Here is a 21,221-nt window from a genome sequence, read left to right as displayed (position 1 = left end):
GACCGCGAAGTTAAAGAAACCAGGCGAACAAAGCATTACACATACACAACACAAACAACAAAAAATATAAAAAACTAAAATAATACCTTACTACGCGAATGAAAAGGACCAAATTCAAGAAGTTTGGGAGTTATTTGCTGTGGAATCTTGGATTTGCAGTGGGTTATGGGATGATTTTTTGAAGTTGAATTAGATGAAGTTTTCTTCAATGGAGAAACGGAATCGCTTTATTGAAGCTTTTTTATGCTAGTAGGTACCAGTGCAATGTAACTTAGAACATTCACTCAAATACTTTGCTAAAATATGTGTTTTTTATGTAGGTATATGTGTCATCCTACTTTCGGCTTCTACTCCACTGTTTTGGTAACTACTGTGCTTTGCACCCCATCTCCTTTCTACCATTTAGTTTTTATTTTGCGGATAAATAGCAATACTATAGGTCAAACTAGCCGACATTATTTAATTAACTGAAAATAGCCATTCTGCATAATGATTAAGTTAAGTTTAGGTGTTTAAATGTACTCTTATTGTCACGAGTCAGGGTCATTTTGACCCAGCATTTTGAGTTTCTGGTGTCCTGGTGTTATTCTGTATTATGGTCTATGTTCTGATTGAGCTGTTTTGATTCGTTTATCCTATGCTTCGGTTTAATTCTTGTTAAGAGTTTAGTTCTTAGGTTTTGGTTTCCATACTCCTTCTGTTCAGAGTCTAGTCTGTGTCTCTGTGCCTGCTCTGGTCCCACGTGTCCTGTCTAGTCATCCCTGTCCATGTGTTCCCTCTGTACCGTGTCAGTATTATCATAATGTGAAGCTCATATCTCTGAGTCTGTAAGTTCAGTTGGTGTGTTTCCTGTTTTATGTTGAAGGTCCTTGTCTTATGTCAGTGTATTCTGTTTTGCTTCCCTTGTCTCATCCTGCCCAATTAGTCCCAGCTGTGTTTCCCTTTCCTGATTACTCTGTTTCCTGATTACTCTGCCATGTATTTTACTTTATTCACTTTAAAGACAAGAACCATTTTCTAATCATATTTTAGGTGACAGCAGTGCCACCTCTGCAGTTTCCCTGAACATAGTGGACAATTTGGATTGGGATTATCTCATGACTAATTCACATGTATTCACATATTTGTTGCAGGCATAGCTGTTTCCTAGTCACAGTTGAAAGTCAGTGGCTTCCATTGTAAAACTCTGCCAAATCAAATATGCAGAAGCACCTGCTGCTGTGGCAATCCATATGACAAGGGAGCAGCTGAAAGCATCTCTTTTTTCTCTACTAGTAAGTCATTTGTGTTAATAGAGCTAAATGACCCAGTGGTACATCTACTAGGCTAATTAGTTAGAATCATTTTCAACAGTAAATCAATATGCATGCACGGTATGGGACTGTGAAACTGATCCTTCTGCGTTATATCAGTACTTCCACTATTTGACTAATACTATTCACTATTTCACTTCTAGAATATTTTGATGCTTTGATACTTTTGTACTTTTACTAGTACTTTGAATTGAGCCCCATTGAGTTGTTCTTATCATTTAAAAAACAAATACAACAAAACAAAGATTTTTCAAAGGAATGGCAAAATGTTAAAAATATCTTTGATTTATTGTACACATCAAATCAGGTAGAAAACTATGGTTCAAAACATTTAGAGCATTCACAAAGAAAAAAGAACAAAACAACACAAAGCTGTTGAAAACTCAACAGGTAAAGCCAGCGTGTGCTAAATCAAAGGAAAAAGTGCTTGGTCTGCAGTTTTTTTTCACCCACACTCTTCACACATTGCACCTGAACACTAAGCATAAACCAGGATGTGGTAGCTCAATCACTTTACTGCAGATAAAACACAAATTTCTGTAAAAGGAAGAGAGATGCACTACAGCAAAAGGTTAAAGATTACGAGTTCAGCCATCTGAAGCCGTCTGTGCAATTAACTGTGCATCACCGCGTGTTGAATTATTAGCACTGCACCGTCTCTGAGCATTACAGGAGACCCCTGAAGTCTGTGTTGACATCCGTGCTTAGAGATGTAACTAAGTAAGCATTGTGATGGTGGCAAGAGCAGGTCTGCCGAGGCCTCTGGGATCTTGGTGGTAATTCAGGCACGGCAGGTCTGAATTTCTTTTTATACTGGAGGAAGACAAAGGAAACGTTTTCACTCGAACACAGTCACATCCTCTTTGCTTGACTTTTAACAACAAGTCTATCTACTTCACACTTACTCGTTTGCACCTCATAATCAGCACTCCAATGATGAGGGACAGTATGACAGTAAATCCTATGACGACAGAGCAAATCAAGGTCAGATCCAGTATGGAGTTTGTGCATTGTTCCTCTGGGCCACCCTCTGTGTGTGAGAGAGAAAAAAGCACGTTATAGACAATTAAATTGAAAGTTACACCACTTTTAATGGAAGTGGATTGCATATACTGAAATGCACAATTCTCTTCACCTCTGACAATAATGACTGTGCCGTTGCTGGTCATGAGCAGCTTGTTGAATTTCTCGTCCGTGTAAATCCACTCGCAGTAATACAAGTTTGTGTCCTCGAGCTCCAGCAAAGACAACTGGAAAGTGAACCCACGAAGTTCCTGTGTGATCTTCTTGGCTGGACTTATGATTATTCGGCCTTTGAATTTGTTAGATGTGGTATTCTTGGTGACTGAAAATCCATTCAAGTCCAGGTACACAACATCTTGTTCCTTGTGGAAACGCCTATGCATGTACAGCCCCATTGGATTTTCCAAGGATGTGGTGCACACGATTTCAGCAGATGAATTGACTCTCTTGAAAGTGATAGCTGAAGGATTTTGGAAAGCTGTCAGGGAGAGATGGATCGTTAAAAAGAATCACATATGCAGAGTTTTTGTTTTGTTTTAACACTTTATACATCAGCTCCACCACAGGGCACTGGCAAATAAACTTTAATTGCAATAAAGCAGAAAAGGCACAATTTGATCCAATTCATCATTTGCTCAGTTCAGTACAGTTGTTGGGGCTGCAGAAGGTAACCACAAAACCAAACTACACCCAGTAACTGTATATAAAGTGGCCTAACCTAGATTTAGCTGCAGCAACATATTCCAGTCATGTCACTTGCAGTGGGCTTTTTTTGTAGACAACTAACTTCTACGTACATATTTTTGGTGCATCACTACATTTACTGTAAAGAGTGATTTAAAAAGACCTTTTTAAATGATGGGTTTTTTGAGACACTGCTAAGAGGCCCAAAACAGGATGAAGCTGCAAACAAACAGGAAAAGATGACTCAGACTCATCTTCAATGACATCTACAGTTATGTAAAAAACAGGGTTTTCTTCCCAGGAGCAGAAAACCCAATAAATTCACCCTGGGGTCAGACCATGCAGGGCTCAGAGAAATAGGCAAAAAACGTAAGAGCTTAGGTTTAGACTTCTGGAACTATGAACTTTGGACAGAGTTAAAGCAATATGGGGACCCTTGGTCATGATGCACGACACTGAGAAAACCAAACACAGCATATCAGCGCGAACACCTCACAGTAAACAGTGAAGCATAGTGGAGGAGGGGTAGTGATTTGGTCTTGTTTTGCAGCCACAGGACCTGGACACTCTGCAGTTAATGAGCACATAATGATCTTGTTTTGTGTACTAAAACAAGACTCAAATGTGAGGCAACCTGTCTAAGAGCAAAGCATGGCTGAAATTGCGTCACGATCCAAAGCACAGCAGCAAATCTACAACAGAATGGCCGAGAAGCAAAAGAATCCAGGTGTTCAATAACTCAGCTTAATCATGTTGCAGCCAGATCTTAAGACAGCTGTGTATGACCAAATGACTGCAAACCTCAGTGAACTGAAGCAGTGCTGTAAAGAAGAGTGGCCCAAAATTTCTCCAAAAGAACATAAGAGACTGATAAAATCACACAGACAAAGCATAACTGCGAGCTAGTGCTGCCTAAGTGCTTCTGCAAGCTCCTAAATCATAGGGTGCACTTAGTTTTTCACAGGACTGCAGAGAGACCTGTGAAAAACATTTTTTCCCACATAAATTTATAATTTTTGTGGATTTAAAATTCCAAAACACACTCACCTTTCCCGATGTCTAATATTACCTCCGCAGGCATGCAGAGCAGTCCCAGCACACAGCTCCACCAGTGGGCTTTCATCATGCAGTCAGGCTCGCGCATATGCTCTCTGACTGACAGACAGATTGACTACAACATGAACGAGTGTGACAAAGAGAAATGAAGCGTAAAGAGGAAATGAGACACTGACTCTTGGTATTTTATCAGCTGTACGTGGGTGTGTGCATGTGTGCTACATAACATCAAAGATGTGGAAGAGTTTGTTACTGACATAAATTTATTTGAAAAGATGTTCCATTGTACGAAAACTGTCTGATTTACAGTTAATCTGTACAAGCAGCACATACAGGATATTAATCACTTTTCACAGTTCTCAGTTTCACGGTACATTTTCTTATGATTCCTATTTCCATTATGGTTTTCACTTTCAAATGACACATATACACAGAAAGAAATGGTAAAAAAAAAGATGAAACAGAGGAAGAGTTGTCTCAGAGGAATTACATTGTTTCCATAATAACATGTTTACAATGCTTCATTCAGTCTACTGTATAAATATGGACTGTATTGATAAGAATTTATGTTTCCACCATTACATCCCCTTTCATCATCCATCACAGTCTAAAGCAAGTGCTGGATGACTTTTACTGTGAGCTGTGATCAGAATTATGTGAAGAAGTCCAGGTGGACAGACATCAATGGATTTACAAAGTAAGTAGGTTATCCAACTTCTCGTCACTTCACATAATGAGAACATGGATGAGAAGTCAACTCTGTGGACATTAATTAGACTCAGTTTTACAACACATACAGGTACAGTCCTATTTTTTCTTAAATGTTTATTCATCAGTCAGGAAATTCACATTCCCAAGTTTGACCCATAGTCTTTCCCTTTTACTCAGCAGACTAAAGTCACGTGGAATGCTTTATTATTCACATCCTATTATTGTATGCATATTAGACTGCATCAAAGAATTCTAAAAATTATTCTCTATGTACAGAGTCAGCTGTGGTAACTGATGAGCCGAATCTTTCACAAACAGCAAACATATGCATTTATGTTCTGCTACAGACTGGTGCAGTCTATGTCACCGTCCTCTCACTTACTCTGTACCTGTAAGTTCTATACAGGAAATACAAAATTACTACAGCAACAGCAGAGGCAAAAACACAACGTACAATGGTTGTCACGCGTGTTGACTCCTCGGGCCTAATGATGTGACCTAGTGTTGGAGCTGGTCCACCTGACAAAGTACAACACAGTTATTCTAACAGATGCACTGAATACAATTTATGTATGTCTGAACAAAACGTACGCTCATTCAAACACATAAATTTTAAGATGCTGATAGATACTCACTCTGTAAGTGGACGCAACAGTTTAACACGATTTCAGCTGTGACATTTTCCTCTCTTTGGACATTTAAGATGGTCACTGACAAGCTATTCGGGGGATCCCATTTACAGCCGTATTGTGACAAGCCACAGAGTTTGGTATGATTTTGGTTTATCCAGGAATAATTTAGAGCTCTACAGTCTGAGCCCCCTTTTGAATTTATGTAACAATTTAGAGTCACATTTTTTCCAAATGTAACATAGTCAGGGTTACTGCAATTAAGTGACACCACTGAAAGAGAAAAAATATTAAAATATTGTTTAATATATTATTACATTTATTCTTCCTTATGTATTTAGAGTTGTCATGCTTTTTGGTACATACTTTTGTACTGATGAGACACTGTTTTGTAGAGCACAGAACAGACTTAACCATTTCCACACACAGGACATTCTGGAAGCTTCACTTCACTCGAAATTACTGGAAAGAAAAAAAAACATATATGAATCAAGAAACAGGGTTTTGCCTGTATATTTGTTTTAAATGAAAAAGTCATCTCAAAATCTGATTACTGGCTTGATTACATCATTATTGTAACAATGCTTCATGGCAGTAAATCTTATATGGTTTATTCCCCTTATGTCATGGTCCTGGGCCATGTGGGCCCAGTATTCTTAGTTTTCATGTATTTTTGTATTTTGTTCTTTATTTAGGCCATGCTTCCTGGGTTGATCTGTTACGTTGTTCCTTATGTGTTTTCCCGTTGTGACTCTCACCCCCTGTGTGCCCCTCTGTGTATCTGAGCCCTCGTCTCTCCTTATGTTTTATTCCATGTTTCCCCTGCCCGTTATGTCTAAGTTCTCCCCGTGCTCTCTCTCCCCCCTGTGTGCCCTCTGTGTATTTATGAGCCCTCGTCTCCCTTTGTGGTTGTTTCATGTTTCCCCAGCCCGTTATGTCTGTGTTTTCCCCGTGCTCTCTCCCCTCCTGTCTGAACCTCTGTGCACTTCCTGTTTACTTTGTGACTCTCACGCCTGTACATGTCATGTTCAGTTCACCCCGCCCTGTCTCGTTATGATTATCAGCGTCACCTGTGTTCCCCGTGTGTTCCCACTTTCCTCGTTAACCCTCTGTGTATTTCTGTCTGCGTCTCCCTCTGTTCGGCGTCGCGTTCTCCCTCATGCCGTGTGTGGTTCTCCCCGTGTCTTCCGGTATATGTTACTTTAGCTTTTCCCAGTTTAGTGTAGTTTTGCATTGCTTTTGTATCATCGTTATTATTTATCACCTGTCAGCAATAAAGCTGCATTTTGAGTTTATCCCCCGTGTCTGTGAGTTTGCAATTTGGGTCCTCATCCTGCCTGCCACACGGCCGAATCATGACACCTTAAATGGTGCAACATTTGTCAGTCAAATGCATTTTTGGGTTGAGCAGCAGAGTTGAGCATGTGGATTGGTGGATATTCTCCACCAATGATAAGTCTGAAGAAACACGACATACTGGCAATTGAACCCTATTTATATGAAAGAACCAAACACAGCCACAACAGCCTTGCACCTCTTCTTCACTACCTTGGTCACAAACTGCTGTAGAATCCCATTCTTCAACAAGCATTCATTGCAAGTCAGCCAGTGTGGTTGAGTTGGTCACTCTGATATGAACAGCACGCCCAGGCTGATCCCACAAGTGTTCAAAAGGTCAAGTCTGCAGGCAGGCCATCCTCTCCACTCGCAAATACACATCGCTAAACATAATGTTCCTCTGCATAATCAGGTTAGAGTGCACATGTTGCTGACACCAGCGCAAACAGGTCTGGCCGTGAATCATGACAAGCCTTATGAGGCTGGACACTGACTATGAGCAGATTGTTCTGGACTGTCTGTGTCCAACGCTGTCGGCTAAATCTTGCCTATGGTTCATAAGTGATGACGGGTTGAGGAAATGGTGTCATTTTCTTGGGTTGCCCACTTTGCAGCCTTGTCTCTGATATAACCTGTTATGTAGAACATAGTTTCAGTTTGGAGATGCTATGAGGGCTCAATCCAAGTAATGCTGCAACTTGCCAGCTTGAAGTTGCCCTATAGCACAGACCCTATTCAGATCGGTGAAACATGGCATACTTGGAGCGGACACCAGCCGAGCAAGTATACTGCTACAGGGATATGCCAATAAGATTTATTGGCATTAAGCGTTGTTACAACAAAGACATAATTGGCCAAACACAAATGTCCTTTATGCTAAGTTTAGTTCATGTTTCTTTGAGTTGTAGTCTGCAAGTATACTGTATACTGATTACTGAAAATACAGATTTAAACATTTCTCATATTTGAGAGTGCAAAAGAAACAGCAGAGATAAATACTAGAAACAGTTAAGTGCAAAGATAGCATGCAAGCTTTCTGTTCATTTTAGTTTTTCCCACATTTCAGCACAAATACATAGATAACTTCAATAACAATAACGGTAACTGCTCTCCTTTAGTGTAACATTTTATAGACTTCACAGAAGCAGCAGCAGAATTCTCATTTATCTCTGCCCATAAATATGTTATTGTGTAACAGTCCTCAGAGGATTTGTAATTAACAGATTTTTTATTGCCAGAATAACTGGTCAGTTTCCAGATAAAAGAGAATGCCTGTAAATGTGACATCTAATCACATATTGTGCAAAAACAGGGCAAAAAGTTTAGTAGTTATTGTAAGAAACACTAAATAACAAAATGTAATAAATTTTGTTTAAATTAGTTCGTCTCTTTACATAATAAGAACTTTTAATTTTGATACTCAGCATTTTACTTTTGTAAACTTAATTTTCTTAAATAAAACTTTGTGAGCAATTTAGGTTATCTAAACAAATCTATTTGCATTATTAGACTTGCATTGCACATAAAAACATGCATATGTTTCATGACTTTGTCAAGGGAAGAAAAGCCAAATAACACTAGCATGAAGAGAATTTTGTTAAAATATGTAAAAGAAGCAGTAATACTTGGTAGAGAACTTCTCTCTTTGAAGAACATTTGAAAAGGAGTCATAACAAACAGGGCAGATTAGGTCAGTGGTGGCAAACATACAGCCCGTGATCCACATCTGGTCTGTGAGATAATTTCAGTTATTAATTAATAGCCATCAGCCCTGCTGAGACTTTATTTTGACTTTATTTTGAACACCATTCGGCCAATCAGATGCAGTGGTAGACTGGGCTCATTATGTGAGAGAAGGAAGGGGGGCAGATGTTCAGCAATGACAGCAAGTACAGTGGTTCAGTCCAGGAAATAAAACCCCAAATATTTCATCTGTGACATTTGCAAAGTTAATTTAAATACGGTCATTTTTATTGTGCTTGGCCAACAGTATACATAAAATAATGTCTCGTGTTAACCCGGTGATATTCTCATGCATGAGGTGACTTCAAAAACAGCAAAAAAAATAAAAAAATAAAAAAATAGAGAGGATAAGTGAACTGTCACCATGAACATTGATGATGTTCCTCTGACATTAAAAATAGATACTGGACCATATGTGACTGTAAGAAGTGAAGAAACCTTTAATACACTTCCTAAAGTCTATAATGTTTAAAGGGCAAAATAGCAGTTTACTCAGCAGATGAGTGGAAAACATCAGTACTGTTTTGGTACAAGTAGACTATGAAAAACTGAACCAGTTAAAATAATTCTTAAACAAGATGCACAGCCATATGCAGTTCACGCAGTCAGACGAGTACCCAAACCTTTCATGCCTCTTGTGAAAAAGTAACTGCTGAGGCTTGAAAGTGAAGGGATAATAAAAAAGATGATGGTTCCAGTGTGTTCCAGGTTCCAGGTGTTCTACCTGTGGATATGTTTGAATCGATCATGGAAGCTTCACCGTCTTTTGAAACTACATGAAAGAATTTTTAAAAACTTTTTTTTGTATGCCACTTGACCTAAAGGTTCACCTAACACAGATTCTCTTTAATCCTTTCAGGGAGAAATGCTCGTATGGGTCATTTCAGGAGGCTTGAATGGTTTCAAATGGGATGAAAAAAAAACCATGACACATTTGATTGAAAGACTTGTTACAAGTTGAGTGTATTTTGAACAAAACACTGTTCAATTTTACACAGTTATTACATTTACAGTTATTTTGTAGTGACAAGTGACTCTTTTAACTCCAGCATTAGGTGTTAGCTGTAAACATCTATAAACACAACACTGACATTTAATTTTGGGCTAACATCTTAACAAACAGTGGTTTACACGTAGGCCTGGAAAAATATTACCAGTCAATCTTCCTTTTGCTCTTTTTTTGCTCTCTGTCATTTCTGAAGGAAGTATATGTCTGATAATGTGCCAACCAATGTGCAACAAAAACAGCAGCACTGTAATGATGTAACGATGTGGACGGACTGTCTTGCCACAGTCTTTGAGTTTACTTGAGTTAACATATAATAATGCTACACAGGTGGCAAAAAATCCATGTGTGGAACAGGGAAATGCATTATCCACAGCCCACGAGAGTCCCATCTGTCCATTCATTCATCCATCACAGCCTAAAGTAACAGTTGGATGATTTTTACTGTGAGCTGTGGTCACAATTATGTAAAGAAGTCAAGGTACAGAAACATCAGTGGATTTACAAAGTAAGTATGTAATCCAACTTTGGATCATTTCCCTATTATTAGATCGTGGATGATAAGTAAGCAAAATTGACCTGATGTTCACACAATGTCAGAGCTGTGACAAATCTGTGGACATTCATCAGACACATAACAGGTTCAGTCCCAAATGTTCTTAAATTTCCCCAAAATTGTTTCATTTTACTGAGCAGACTGAAAGTCATGTGAACGCTCTGTTATTCACATCCTGTTATTGTATATCTATATATTGTATATAAGACATCAAAGAAGTCTAATAAAAAAAAGGTTAATAAAAAACAAACAAACAATATGATGATCAAAGAGTCAGCAGTGATGAGCAGCATCTTTTACAAATGGAAAATATGTCACATACATTCATATACATTCATATTCCCCTCGCACTGATAAACAATCATACAAAGAAAAAATACATTTTTAAACAACCGTGAAGTCTTTACTGACTGGTGCAGTGTATGTCACTGTCCTCTCTCTTACTCTGCGTCTGTAAGTTCTATACAGAAAATACAAAATGAACACAACTACAGCAGAGGCAAAAACACAAAGTACAATGGTGGTCACGCGTGTTGACTCCTCCCGCTGCCTGCTGTGTCCTGTTCCTGGACCTGATTCACGTGTGGAAGTGGAATACAGTTATTCTAACTGAATAACATTTGTTACAATATGTAACAATCTACAATGGTTAAGTCGTTGTCTTTCAGCTTACCGTTATCTGGTGGTGTTGTTGGTTGGAAAACGTCCGTTTTTGGATCTGGATAGTAAATTGCAGTTATTTTAACAGTGGCAATGAAAACAATTTATTCTGGATATCTGAACTAAACATACACTCACCAATGATTAGCTGTACTCTGACAGGAAGTGATTTCACCATTCCACAGATTGACACGATTTCAGCTGTGACATTTGCCTCTTCTTGGACATTTGAGATGGTCAGTGACACATAGGTAAGGGCATCCCATGCACAGGTGTATTTTGTGGCATCAGTTTCACATAGTTTGTTGCCATTTGTGTTATGCCAGTCATACTTTTGACCAGTACACACTTTCCCTCCAAAAGTCGAAGTTATGGAACAATTTAGAGTCACATTTTCTCCAGCTGTAGCACTGACAGTGTTGTTGCAATTAAGTGACACAGCTGAAAGAAAGGAAATATTTGATGTTCAATTTCTTCTTCCTTTAGAGCGGTCATGTCTATTAGTAACATATCTGGTACAAGCAGTATAGAAATACCTTCATCTGATGAAACACTTCTTTGTAGAGCACAGAACAAACTCAAACATGTCAACATGTACAACATCCTGGAAGCTTCACCTCACCCCCAACGGCTGGAAAGAACAAAGTCATTACTGCAGGTTCACTTAAAGTCATGCTGTTTTAGAAAACACAAGAAACATGTTCTCTTTGACACATTAAACATAAAGTAAAATGTGCTTATACCTAAAAATTCATTTAAACTTCTATCATTTGAGAATGCAAGAAAAACAGCAGCGACAGTAACATATGATTATAATAGTTCTATTAAGACATAAACGGACATATCAGCAGTGTTACACACATTGTATCTTCTGTCACATGTGGAGTCACGCTTCCCACTTTAGTTTGCTGTGAAAACCAAACAATTGCGAGATTGACAAGTTTGAACAGCTCCACAACAGCTGCCAAGAATGTTGGTTCAAACAGGAGCTTCTGTAGGTCATGTGCCATCATCAAGTCGCGTGGCACTGCTGAGACCAGATTCATAGCTTTGCAGACTTAAAACAGAAAACTTTACAGGTGTTAACGGACAAAATGGACTGTTTGGAATAATCCCACCTCTTTTTTTTAGTGTCACATTTTATGTGCTTCTGAGCATATGTGTTCGGTACATTCTTCTGTATTCTGTAAGACTCCCCAGATTAGGATGACTTAATATTGTTAAACAGTCTCCTGGATGACAGTGAAAAGCACCCAAGAAGCATTTTTGGTGGTTTTCCCAATAAAAGCAGATTCATATTCTGACACTTTATGCTTCTGCATTCATGGAGTGCTGCAGTTATTCTAGTACTTCCTTATTAATATTCTTCTTTCTCCTTTTTGCCTGGAAACCCGTGTTACCTGTTAGCTTCCAGCTACAAGTGGCTTATCAATTACAGCTTGTCAGATGCAGAAAGAAAAACAGAGGAAAGCATTTAGTAGTAAGGTGTAGAAACTGTAAATCACAAAATATAATAATTTTTGTTTAAACTAATAAAATGAATTAATTGTTGCATTCACTTTTTTTTATATAGATAGATATAGTAATAAAAATTTAGATACCCCAAATGAGCCTTTTTACATAATAAGCACTTTTTATTTTTGTTAGTCAAAATTTTGCTTTTGTAAATTTCTTTAAGCATTAAGTAAAGAAGTAACTTTTACTATGTGAGCAATTTGTTGAAGGTTTTCTAAGCAACATTATTTACATTTAAATGACTTGATTACCCTGATAAAAAGATGCATATGATTTATAACCTTTTTTGAAAGAAAACGAGACTGTTAACAATTACCAGCATGTAGAATTAGTTAAAATAGATAAAAAAAGGATTAATACTTACTTGGTAGAGAACGTCTCTCGTTGGACAACATTTGTGAATGAGTCGTAAAAAATCAGGGCAGATTAGATTATCCGGTCGAGGTGACACATGATACCAGGGGGAGTTTCTTGCAGGTGAAATGAAACTGCCTGCAGAGATTACAAGACTCATTGGCAAAGAAGAATGGAAAACAAGAAGCAAACACATTCCTTAAAACAGGGTCTAAGGTGACACTTTTCATTTATGAGAGAACAAATGAACTGGATCTAAATGCTTTTTTCTTCGTCAGTGAATAACACTGGCTTGAAATGATTTTTTAGATTTTACTAAAAGTTTGGTTGGTAGATTAAAAAACAGACGGAATTCAGAAACTAGTTGTGAGGCCTTTCAGGTAAGAATAAAAGAAATAAGCAAAGGTTAAAGACATTGCTTTCTAATGAGAATGCTGTTATTAGTTTCATTCTTTTATTTTCATATATTATATTTTTTAATCAGCATATAATACAAATTTGTATTGAACATAAGTTGTAGTCTTGTTTTTATTGCTAATGCCAGTTTAATCAATCCATCCACGTATCCTCTTCAGGGTCACAGGGGGTGCATGTCTTTGGACGGTGGGAGGAAGCCGGAACTCAGGACCTTCTTGCTTTGCAACAACAGTGCTACCCACTGTGCCACCATTCACTTTAATTTATTAGTTAATTTAAAGGTAAAAGAGGGAACTCATACAGACTTAGCTGTCACACATTTTTGCTTTGAGTTTTTTTCATACCTTCACGTGTACACTACCAGTCAAAAGTTTGGACACACCTTTCCTTTAATGGTTTATCTTTACTTTCATGACTATTTACATTGTAGACTCTCACTGAAGCCATCAAAACTATGAATGAACACATATGGAATTATGTAGTAAATAAAAAAGTGTGAAATACCTCAAAACATGTTTTATGCTTTAGATTCTTCAAAATGTCCACCCTTTGCTTTAATCACTGCTTTGCACACTCTTGGCATTCTCTCGATGAGCTTCATGAGGTCGTCAGCTGAAATAGGTTTCCAACATTCCTGAAGAAGTTCCCAGAGATGCACTTGTTGGCCTTTTGCCTTCACTCTGCGGTCCATCTCAAACCGAACCTCGATTGGGTTTAGGTCAGGCGATTGTGGAGGCCAGGCCATCTGGCGCAGCACTCCATCACTCTCCTTCTTGGTCAGATAGCCTTTACACAGCCTGGAGGTGTGTTTGGGGTCATTGTTGAAAAATAAATGATGGTAGAACTAAACTGGATGGGAAGGCATGTTGTTGCTGGGTCAGTGTGCCTTCAGTTTTGAATAAATCTCCAACAGTGTCACCACCAAAGCACCCCCACACCATCACACTTCCTCCTCCATGCTTCACGGTGGGAACCATGCAAGTAGAGACCGTCCGTTCACCTTTTCTGTGTCGCAGACAGACACGGCGAGTGGAACCGAAGATCTCAAATTTGGACAAAAACACAGATTTTCACAGGTCTAATGTTCATTCCTTGTGTTTCTTTGCCCAAACAAAGCTGTTCTGCTTGTTGCTTTTCCTTAGCAATGGTTTCTTATCAGTGGTTTTAGACCATAAAGATCTGATTCGCACAGTTTCTTCTGATCAGTTGATGTAAATAAGTGTCTGCTCCTGGAACTCTGTGTGGCATTTATCTGGGCCCTAATCTTTGTCACAGCGCTTAATGGTTTTTCGCCACTGCACTTGAGGACACATTCAAAGTTTTAGCAATTTTCCGGACTCACTGAGCTTCAGTTCTTAAACTAATGATTCAATTCTATTTATCCAGAAACAAATCACAGCAACAGTCACCTCAAGGTGATTTATGTTGCAAGGCAGAGACCCTACAATAATACATACAGAGAAAAACCCAACAATCACATGACCCCCTATGAGCAAGCAGTCAGACTGTTGTTTCTCTTTACTTAGCTGATTGGTTCTCGCCATAATATGAATTCTAATCGCTGTCAAATAGGGCTGTCAGCTGTGTACCAACCTGACTTCTGCACAACACATCTGATGGTCTCACAATGAACCTTGAGAAGGCACACATGTGAAGTGAAAACCATTTCATTTGACTACATCACAAACCTCACTGAAAGAAGGCCAAGGGTTTGCAGCGCCGTCAACAAAGCAAAGGGTGGCTGCTTTCAGGAATCTAAAATATAAGATATATTCAGAGTTATTTATCAGTAGTTTTGCTTTGCTGCATAATTCCATATATCCTGCTCTCTATATTTGATGTCTTCAGTATGTATCTACAATGTAGAAAGTAGTAAAAATAAAGAAGAACCATTAAATGAGAAAGTTTGACTGGTAGTGTATTCATTTTTGACCGTTTATCCTCTCAATAAAGCGTGAAGCTGACATAGAGTTAAAGACAACCATACACCCCCACAAACATGCCCATAACCAGTTTAGAATCACAAGTTAAACTGCCAAACATGCCTTTGGAGGATACCAGAGTGCTGGGAGGAAATGCCACACAGGCACAGGGAGAACAAAGAAACGTAACAAACAACAGCTCTGACCTGTTCACAAACTCTGCAGAAAAAGTGCCAGCACTAAACAATGCACCGCCATTCACTGCATTTGTAAAACAGAAACCACTTTGAACAGATTAAACAAAACTCAAATGTATCCTTTTATTATTCACAAAGGCTTTTATTTAACATTACCATTTTCTTGCAGGATGACTCAACCCTACATGATAAATCTACATGACTGATGTAAAAAAAAAAAAATCCAAAACAAACAAACCAGCAGCTGAAGCTAATGTGTGCGGAACCACACAACTGCAGAGTCTTTTGACTCTAAGCTACTTTTCTGGGTAAAGGTGATAAAAAACTCCAGGAAGTCATCAACCTTGCTGCCGGCTTGTCATTTAAATCCTCACAGAGCTCCCTGCAGCAGGTTTTACATTCCTCTTTTTTTTACAAGTGAAATAGGTGCCAAAGCAGGTGTTGCATAAGAAATCTCACGGAGAGAACAGAAACGTTTACTCATGACTGCAGCGCTGATGCTGAGCCAAGCTATTTCGATTCAGTTCACTTTTACTGACAGAGTGCCAATCTCATCAACAATCTAATGTGTGATCTAAATCTGTGCTGAACGCCCTCTGAAGGAACTTAATCTTATTCGTTTGCCAGTTTAAAGACAGGAAATCGTCCACAAAATCACAAACAAGTAAATATCAGCAGCACTAATGTTGTTGAGTTGTAGTGGAAGCCAGATGCTAAAAACACCTTTTTGTACCAGGTAAATATACTTATTTTGATTCTGCATTTGAGCATGCTCATGCTAACCAAGACGCACACTCAAGAAATGAAAGAGGAAACTGCATTTCCTCGGGGTACTTGCGAATGTTAGCTCGTGACATACATTCTAGCCTCGCCTCTAAATATTTATGCGGGCCAAGGAGGTAGCACTGAAGCTAAAAACGCAAAACCCAAAACAAATGGGCGACATAATGGCGGCTACATCAACTTCAGCATCATCAGAGTGTCTACACTGAAATGAGACAGCTCTTGTTTCAGAGAGGTTCAGACTTTTTAGAGCTTCACATGACAAATATATGACAGCGGGGGAGATTCTAAGTTGAAACTTTTATGCATGCAGGGCCTTGTAATTTATGTTAATGAAATATGCTGTTTGCAAATGTAATCAGCCTCATCATCAAACCTCAACTCAACTGAATAAACATTATAAGACTATCTTGAAAAGCAACCTAATCAGCTGGATGACCTATTGTAGTGTCTAAGAATAATTCAGAGTGAATAATCAGACATTTCAATCTCATCCACCCTTTTCAGGGTGGAGCCTTTAGTTACCATACCCAAGGCAAGGGCTCAAGGTAAAGAACTATTTGTGGCAAAGCAGATCAGATGAGATACACGCACAACATGAGTGCAGTCTCATATTTACACAGAATCACATACAAATCATTGAGCACTTAAAGTAGCATTAATCAGTACAGACACTAGAAACTCAGGCTGCCATTCAATATACCTGTACATGAAGTAAACTGGTAATAGAGTTGCTTTATATTAAAGTTTCTGAATTCATTCTGTACAAACCCTTGTTTTATTAATTAAACAATGTTTTTTTTCACCTCACTCGTTCTTTCTGTTCTTCCACAACCTCTTGTCCTCTCTCTTTCCATCCTCGTCACTTAACTAGAAACTGGTCTCCACACACCTTGTGTGAATCGCACACTTGTTCCTGATGACTTTGCTGCTTCATAAGGAAGGGTTATTCTTTACTGTAGCAGTGAAGCCTGGTATGAACTTTTGTGGTGTTTTGTTTCTTATTGTGAGGACTTGGTAATGGCCAAATGAAGCTTTCTGCAGCACCGGCTCATGTATTGAAAAAGGTTCACTACTGAAGCTTTTCAACACATGCTTCTTTGGTGACATTTGGTGGCCACAAATATGAACAGCAGCTTTAATCCACAAATGAAAAGGAACTGCTGTATTATGATTGCCCACTGAGACATGCTGATTTGCCAGCCTATATTTAATATCATGTGACATTCTGTGACATCAGCCTGACTTTGCTTGTGACTTCCTGACGTTTGTAAACAAATAGATAAAAATGACATCATATATAACGACATATCACAAAGTATTATAACAGGTTGGACTATGCTTCTGCTGTTAGGTAACTGCCTCAACGTGATTATGTAATTAATTTGTGCATTTATATATATTATATTCTAACTCTTATGTATAGTGTATTTGTATGTATGTTTTGGACCCGGGGGTACACTTGCTTATTAACTAGTAAAATAAAAACATAAAATAAGGTTATTCTGTTTGTTTTTTTCCTCGCTGACTCTGTCTCTCAATGTCTTGGTTTTCTTTTGACACATGTGCCGTCAGCTCAGCTTCAAACGGAGCCGTGTTTTTGACCAGTTCCTCAAATCCAGACAACTTCGCCCCTTGGCTAAATGGAGGAATTATCTGTTGTCGTACATTGGGCCAGAATCAAATATGTGGTTGTCCAAGCAGACTGAAAATTGACTATTTATCTGACATCTCATAATTTCCTCTCGCTTAAGGAGTGGCTATGATCTTTGTAAAACAGCCAGCAAGATTGCAGCACAGGTTTTCCAGACATAGCTGAGACAGCCCTAGTGACATCATCAGGGTCTGTTTCCAGCTGGCCACATTACAGTAACACAATTAGATTTCTTTGTACACTAGTCAAGGTGCAGTTTGTAGATGCTAGATTGTAATGTGGTGGGGGGACGTAACAGAGAGATTTTCAGGTTTTATTCCACATGTAATCAAATATAAAATACCCTCCAAAACCAAACAAACAAACAAACAGATTATACAATATTTAGAATTTATTGTGGTCACACTATCCCACCATTAACTGGAGACATTGTGGGCTTGTGTACAGTACAGAGGCAGTGTTCACACATCACTGAATGAAAGTAAACAGTATTTTTGTAACAAAGCTCCTCTCAGGAGCACAGCAGACAATATTCAGCTGCAGCTGTGCTCGTTGTTGTTGTTTGTATAAACCTATCGAGTAATGACAGTAATGTTTTTGGGAAGCAGGTGGATCCACATTCATAAACATCAAATACATGCCACATAACACCACAATCAGTCTTTAATTCACAGTGCAGAATCTGTGCCACTTACATTTCTGTGTGTCTGTGACTTCTATAGAGAGAAAATGGACACAGCTGTGGGAAAAACACAGAGTACGACGGCCATCACATGTGACTTCTCCTGCATTCCTCGTCCATTTCCTGTCACCCTTACTGAAGCTGACAAAGTAAAGTACATTTATTAAAGTACAGTTAACATGAGCATGAAATACAATTGAAATACAAAATATTAATTCACAGACATATTTCTTGTAAATGTACAGTACTGTGCAAAAGTTTTAGGTAGGTGTTAAAAAAAAGGTTGTAAACAAAGAATGCTTTCAGAAATATAAATGATTGTTTATTGGCCCCAAATGTATTGAGCAGCAGGACAACGACCCCAAACGATGGTATGGCGCCCGCAGAGGTCTGATTTTAACATCACTGTGTGTGTCTGGCATTATATGAAGAGACAGAAGGATGTGAGGAAGCCTACGTCCACAGAAGATCTGTGGTTAGTTTCCCACGTGTGGGACTAACAGAGGCTCCTCTTATCTTATCTCTTATCTCTTAGCCAGGAAGAATTGATGATGTTTTGAAGGCAAAGGGTGGTCACACCAAATATTGATTTGAATGAGATTTCTCTTTTGTTCATTCACTGCATTTTGTTGATTGACAAAAATCAATTATTAACTTTTCCATTTTTGAAAGCATTCTCTGTTTACAACATTTTTTCTCACCTGCCTAAAGCTTTTGCACAGTACTGTATATTTCTGATGATATTACTGAAACTTACTAACCTGCAGCAGGGAATAGTTGTGCAGTAGGGAATAGTTGTGCAGGATGGGATTTAGCCATACCACAGCCTGACCTGATTTCAACTGTAACGTTCACCTCTTTCGTGACACTTGGGACGGTCACTGAGACATACTTCAGATGATCCCCTTTACAGATGTGTTTTGTCAAACTCCTATAACATTGTATGGGCTCATTTTTGTTCTCCACGATATATATATCAAAAACGCTACAGTTTGAGCCATCTTTCCAATTTATGGTACAATTTAGAGTCACACTTTGTCTAACTTCTGCAGTCTTGCTGCAATTCACTGACACAGCTGAAAGCAAAAAAAGCACCAAATGATATTATTATATTTCTTCTTTCTAATGCATTTACATGAATAGCAATACTTCTATTTTTGATACACACATTGTATAATTACCTTGATCTGATGATACAGTGCTTTGTAGAGCAAAGAACAGACTCAAGCATATCCACAGGTAGAACATCCTGGAAGCCTCAATGTCTTTAAAAACTGGAAGGAAGCAGAAAAGTGTTGCTGTTTTAGAAACAGGGTTTTGTAGTCTTAATTTATTTTTTATTGTGTAATTTAAGATCATCATAAAATTTGAGAAAACAACCACAGCAGTCATTTATGCAAACAATGAGTGAAAGCAAAATTTTAAAATGCTCTAACAAAAGCTGAATGTTTTTAAGCTTCAGTGTTTGTCAGGTTAGTTTGTTTAAAGCTCTGCAATCAGTGAGCATCTCAAAAGGAACTTGCACACACAATACACTTCACTTTTACTGAGCGCGATCGTTTTATGTGGAATTACAAAAAAAAAACCTGCAACAAGTTTCGACAGCTTCCTTAAAGAATGGTAAGAATGCTGATAGCCTGCAAAAAAACAGAAAGTGGAATAACTGATCCATGGAAGACACCTGAAAGCAGATTAGGTATGAAGATACTCCTTGATAGATACTCCATTCTGTAATATTTGATGCCTGATCTTTTGTTGTGATAGACTTTGGCTGTACATTACTAATAACATTGTGTGTCACAGTACATTGATCAGGAGTCTGCTGATCAACAATACTCCACAGCACACAGTAATCCTTAATAATTTTTCTCTTTAATTTCCCAATAAAGTAGACTTTTGTTCCCATTTCAGGAAATAATATTGTACATTAAACCTCTGCATTCATCGGACAGCTGCAGCTCCTCAACTAACAATTATTCTGTCCACATTAAGATGGTTGGAATATGATAAGTTTTGTAGCTTTGATCTAAGTTTGCACATCTGTCATCGTGGTAAACAGCCAGCTTCCTGCACATGCATCCACATCATTTACAATTTAAAGGCATCATCTATTAAAAGTAATAAAAGCAAATAATAGCAAAACAAATAGTAAACAAACAATAAATAATAAAATTTAATGGATGTGACTTATACAGATCAAAGAAATGCATATTTGACTAAATTAATAAAAAAAATTAAATTAGACAGGTAAGAGTGGTACTTTTACTTTTGATATGCAACATTTTGTTTCCACAAACCCACCTAAAGGCACTTTTCTTAAATATAAAATATTTCTCCCAATATCTGTTTAAAATGATCAAAGCAAATCTGTTTGCATCAGCAGCTCTCTATCACCCAAATAAAACCAAGCATATCATTCATTACGTATTCTAGGGAAAAGAAGCAATTTATACCATCTCTTGCAGACAATTTTGGTAAACTAGGTTCACTGAAAAGTAATACTTACTTAGCAGGGAACTTAACTCCTTGCTTGGTATCTGAGAATGACTCAAAAACCAGGAGAGACAGCATTAATCCAGTTCACAGCTGCCACAGGACACCAGTGGGAGTTACCTGAAGAAGAGAAAGTAAGAAGCAGACACGTTGCTCAACATGAACTCTACCAATGGGGCACTTCAGGTAAGAATAAACCACCAGCTACCAGTTTTGGGGTCATTAATAAAGAAAAGTAAGAGAATAGAAAAACAATAGAAAAATAGTTATCCACAGTTTATTTTTTAATTTGGATATTGGCTACTAATCACTTATTTTGATCCCAGGCCTTGTAACTGACCATTTTCAAGGGAGTGTTTGTTAAACTACATTTTGTTTGTCAAGGTCAGCTCATGCCTTAAGACATGCAATTAATGAGGTTAGGTTAACTAGGGATTTTCATATTGCCCACAGGTGTGAATGTGAGTTTGAATGGTTGTCTGTCT

General features: G+C 38.2%; 1 protein-coding gene and 2 long non-coding RNA genes across 5 annotated transcripts; all 3 read right to left on the bottom strand.

Annotated features, from left to right (window-relative positions):
* Nucleotides 1-1,582: 1,582 nt before the first annotated feature.
* LOC102310745 lies at nt 1,583-4,228 on the bottom strand. The gene is made up of 4 exons (XM_005923822.3): nt 4,068-4,228; nt 2,449-2,814; nt 2,219-2,343; nt 1,583-2,126 (listed from the first exon to the last, which is right to left on the bottom strand). Exons 1-4 carry the CDS (start codon nt 4,162-4,164, stop codon nt 1,980-1,982), a joined length of 735 nt encoding a protein of 244 aa, XP_005923884.1. The 5' UTR covers nt 4,165-4,228; the 3' UTR covers nt 1,583-1,979.
* A 5,207-nt stretch (nt 4,229-9,435) lies between these two features.
* LOC102289378 lies at nt 9,436-12,876 on the bottom strand. Of its 3 annotated transcripts, none has more exons than XR_001336354.2 (5): nt 12,599-12,876; nt 11,256-11,350; nt 10,858-11,160; nt 10,733-10,777; nt 9,436-10,631 (listed from the first exon to the last, which is right to left on the bottom strand). It is a non-coding gene; the product is annotated as an uncharacterized LOC102289378 (long non-coding RNA). The 3 variants fall into 3 exon arrangements; XR_006054497.1 differs by lacking the exon at nt 12,599-12,876 and adding an exon at nt 11,581-12,562; XR_001336353.2 differs by lacking the exon at nt 12,599-12,876 and having other exon boundaries at nt 11,256-12,554.
* Nucleotides 12,877-17,937: 5,061 nt separating this feature from the next.
* On the bottom strand, nt 17,938-20,856 carry LOC102311050. The gene is made up of 4 exons (XR_315903.3): nt 20,750-20,856; nt 19,425-19,517; nt 19,005-19,319; nt 17,938-18,384 (listed from the first exon to the last, which is right to left on the bottom strand). It is a non-coding gene; the product is annotated as an uncharacterized LOC102311050 (long non-coding RNA).
* Nucleotides 20,857-21,221: the final 365 nt, after the last annotated feature.

The sequence above is a fragment of the Haplochromis burtoni genome, unplaced genomic scaffold (assembly GCF_018398535.1).
Source record: "Haplochromis burtoni strain Fernald_Lab_line unplaced genomic scaffold, NCSU_Asbu1 Contig_71, whole genome shotgun sequence".
Taxonomy (NCBI): Eukaryota; Metazoa; Chordata; class Actinopteri; order Cichliformes; family Cichlidae; genus Haplochromis; species Haplochromis burtoni.
This window is presented reverse-complemented; position numbering and strand designations above follow the sequence as displayed.

Coding starts and splice junctions, on each gene's coding strand:
- LOC102310745 (XM_005923822.3), bottom strand. CDS start 4,164: ATGCGCGAGCCTGACTGCATGATGAAAGCCCACTGGTGGAGCTGTGTG. Junction 2,815..4,067: donor AATATTAGACATCGGGAAAG/GTGAGTGTGTTT, acceptor TCTCCCTGACAG/CTTTCCAAAATCCTTCAGCT. Junction 2,344..2,448: donor CACAGTCATTATTGTCAGAG/GTGAAGAGAATT, acceptor TCTCACACACAG/AGGGTGGCCCAGAGGAACAA.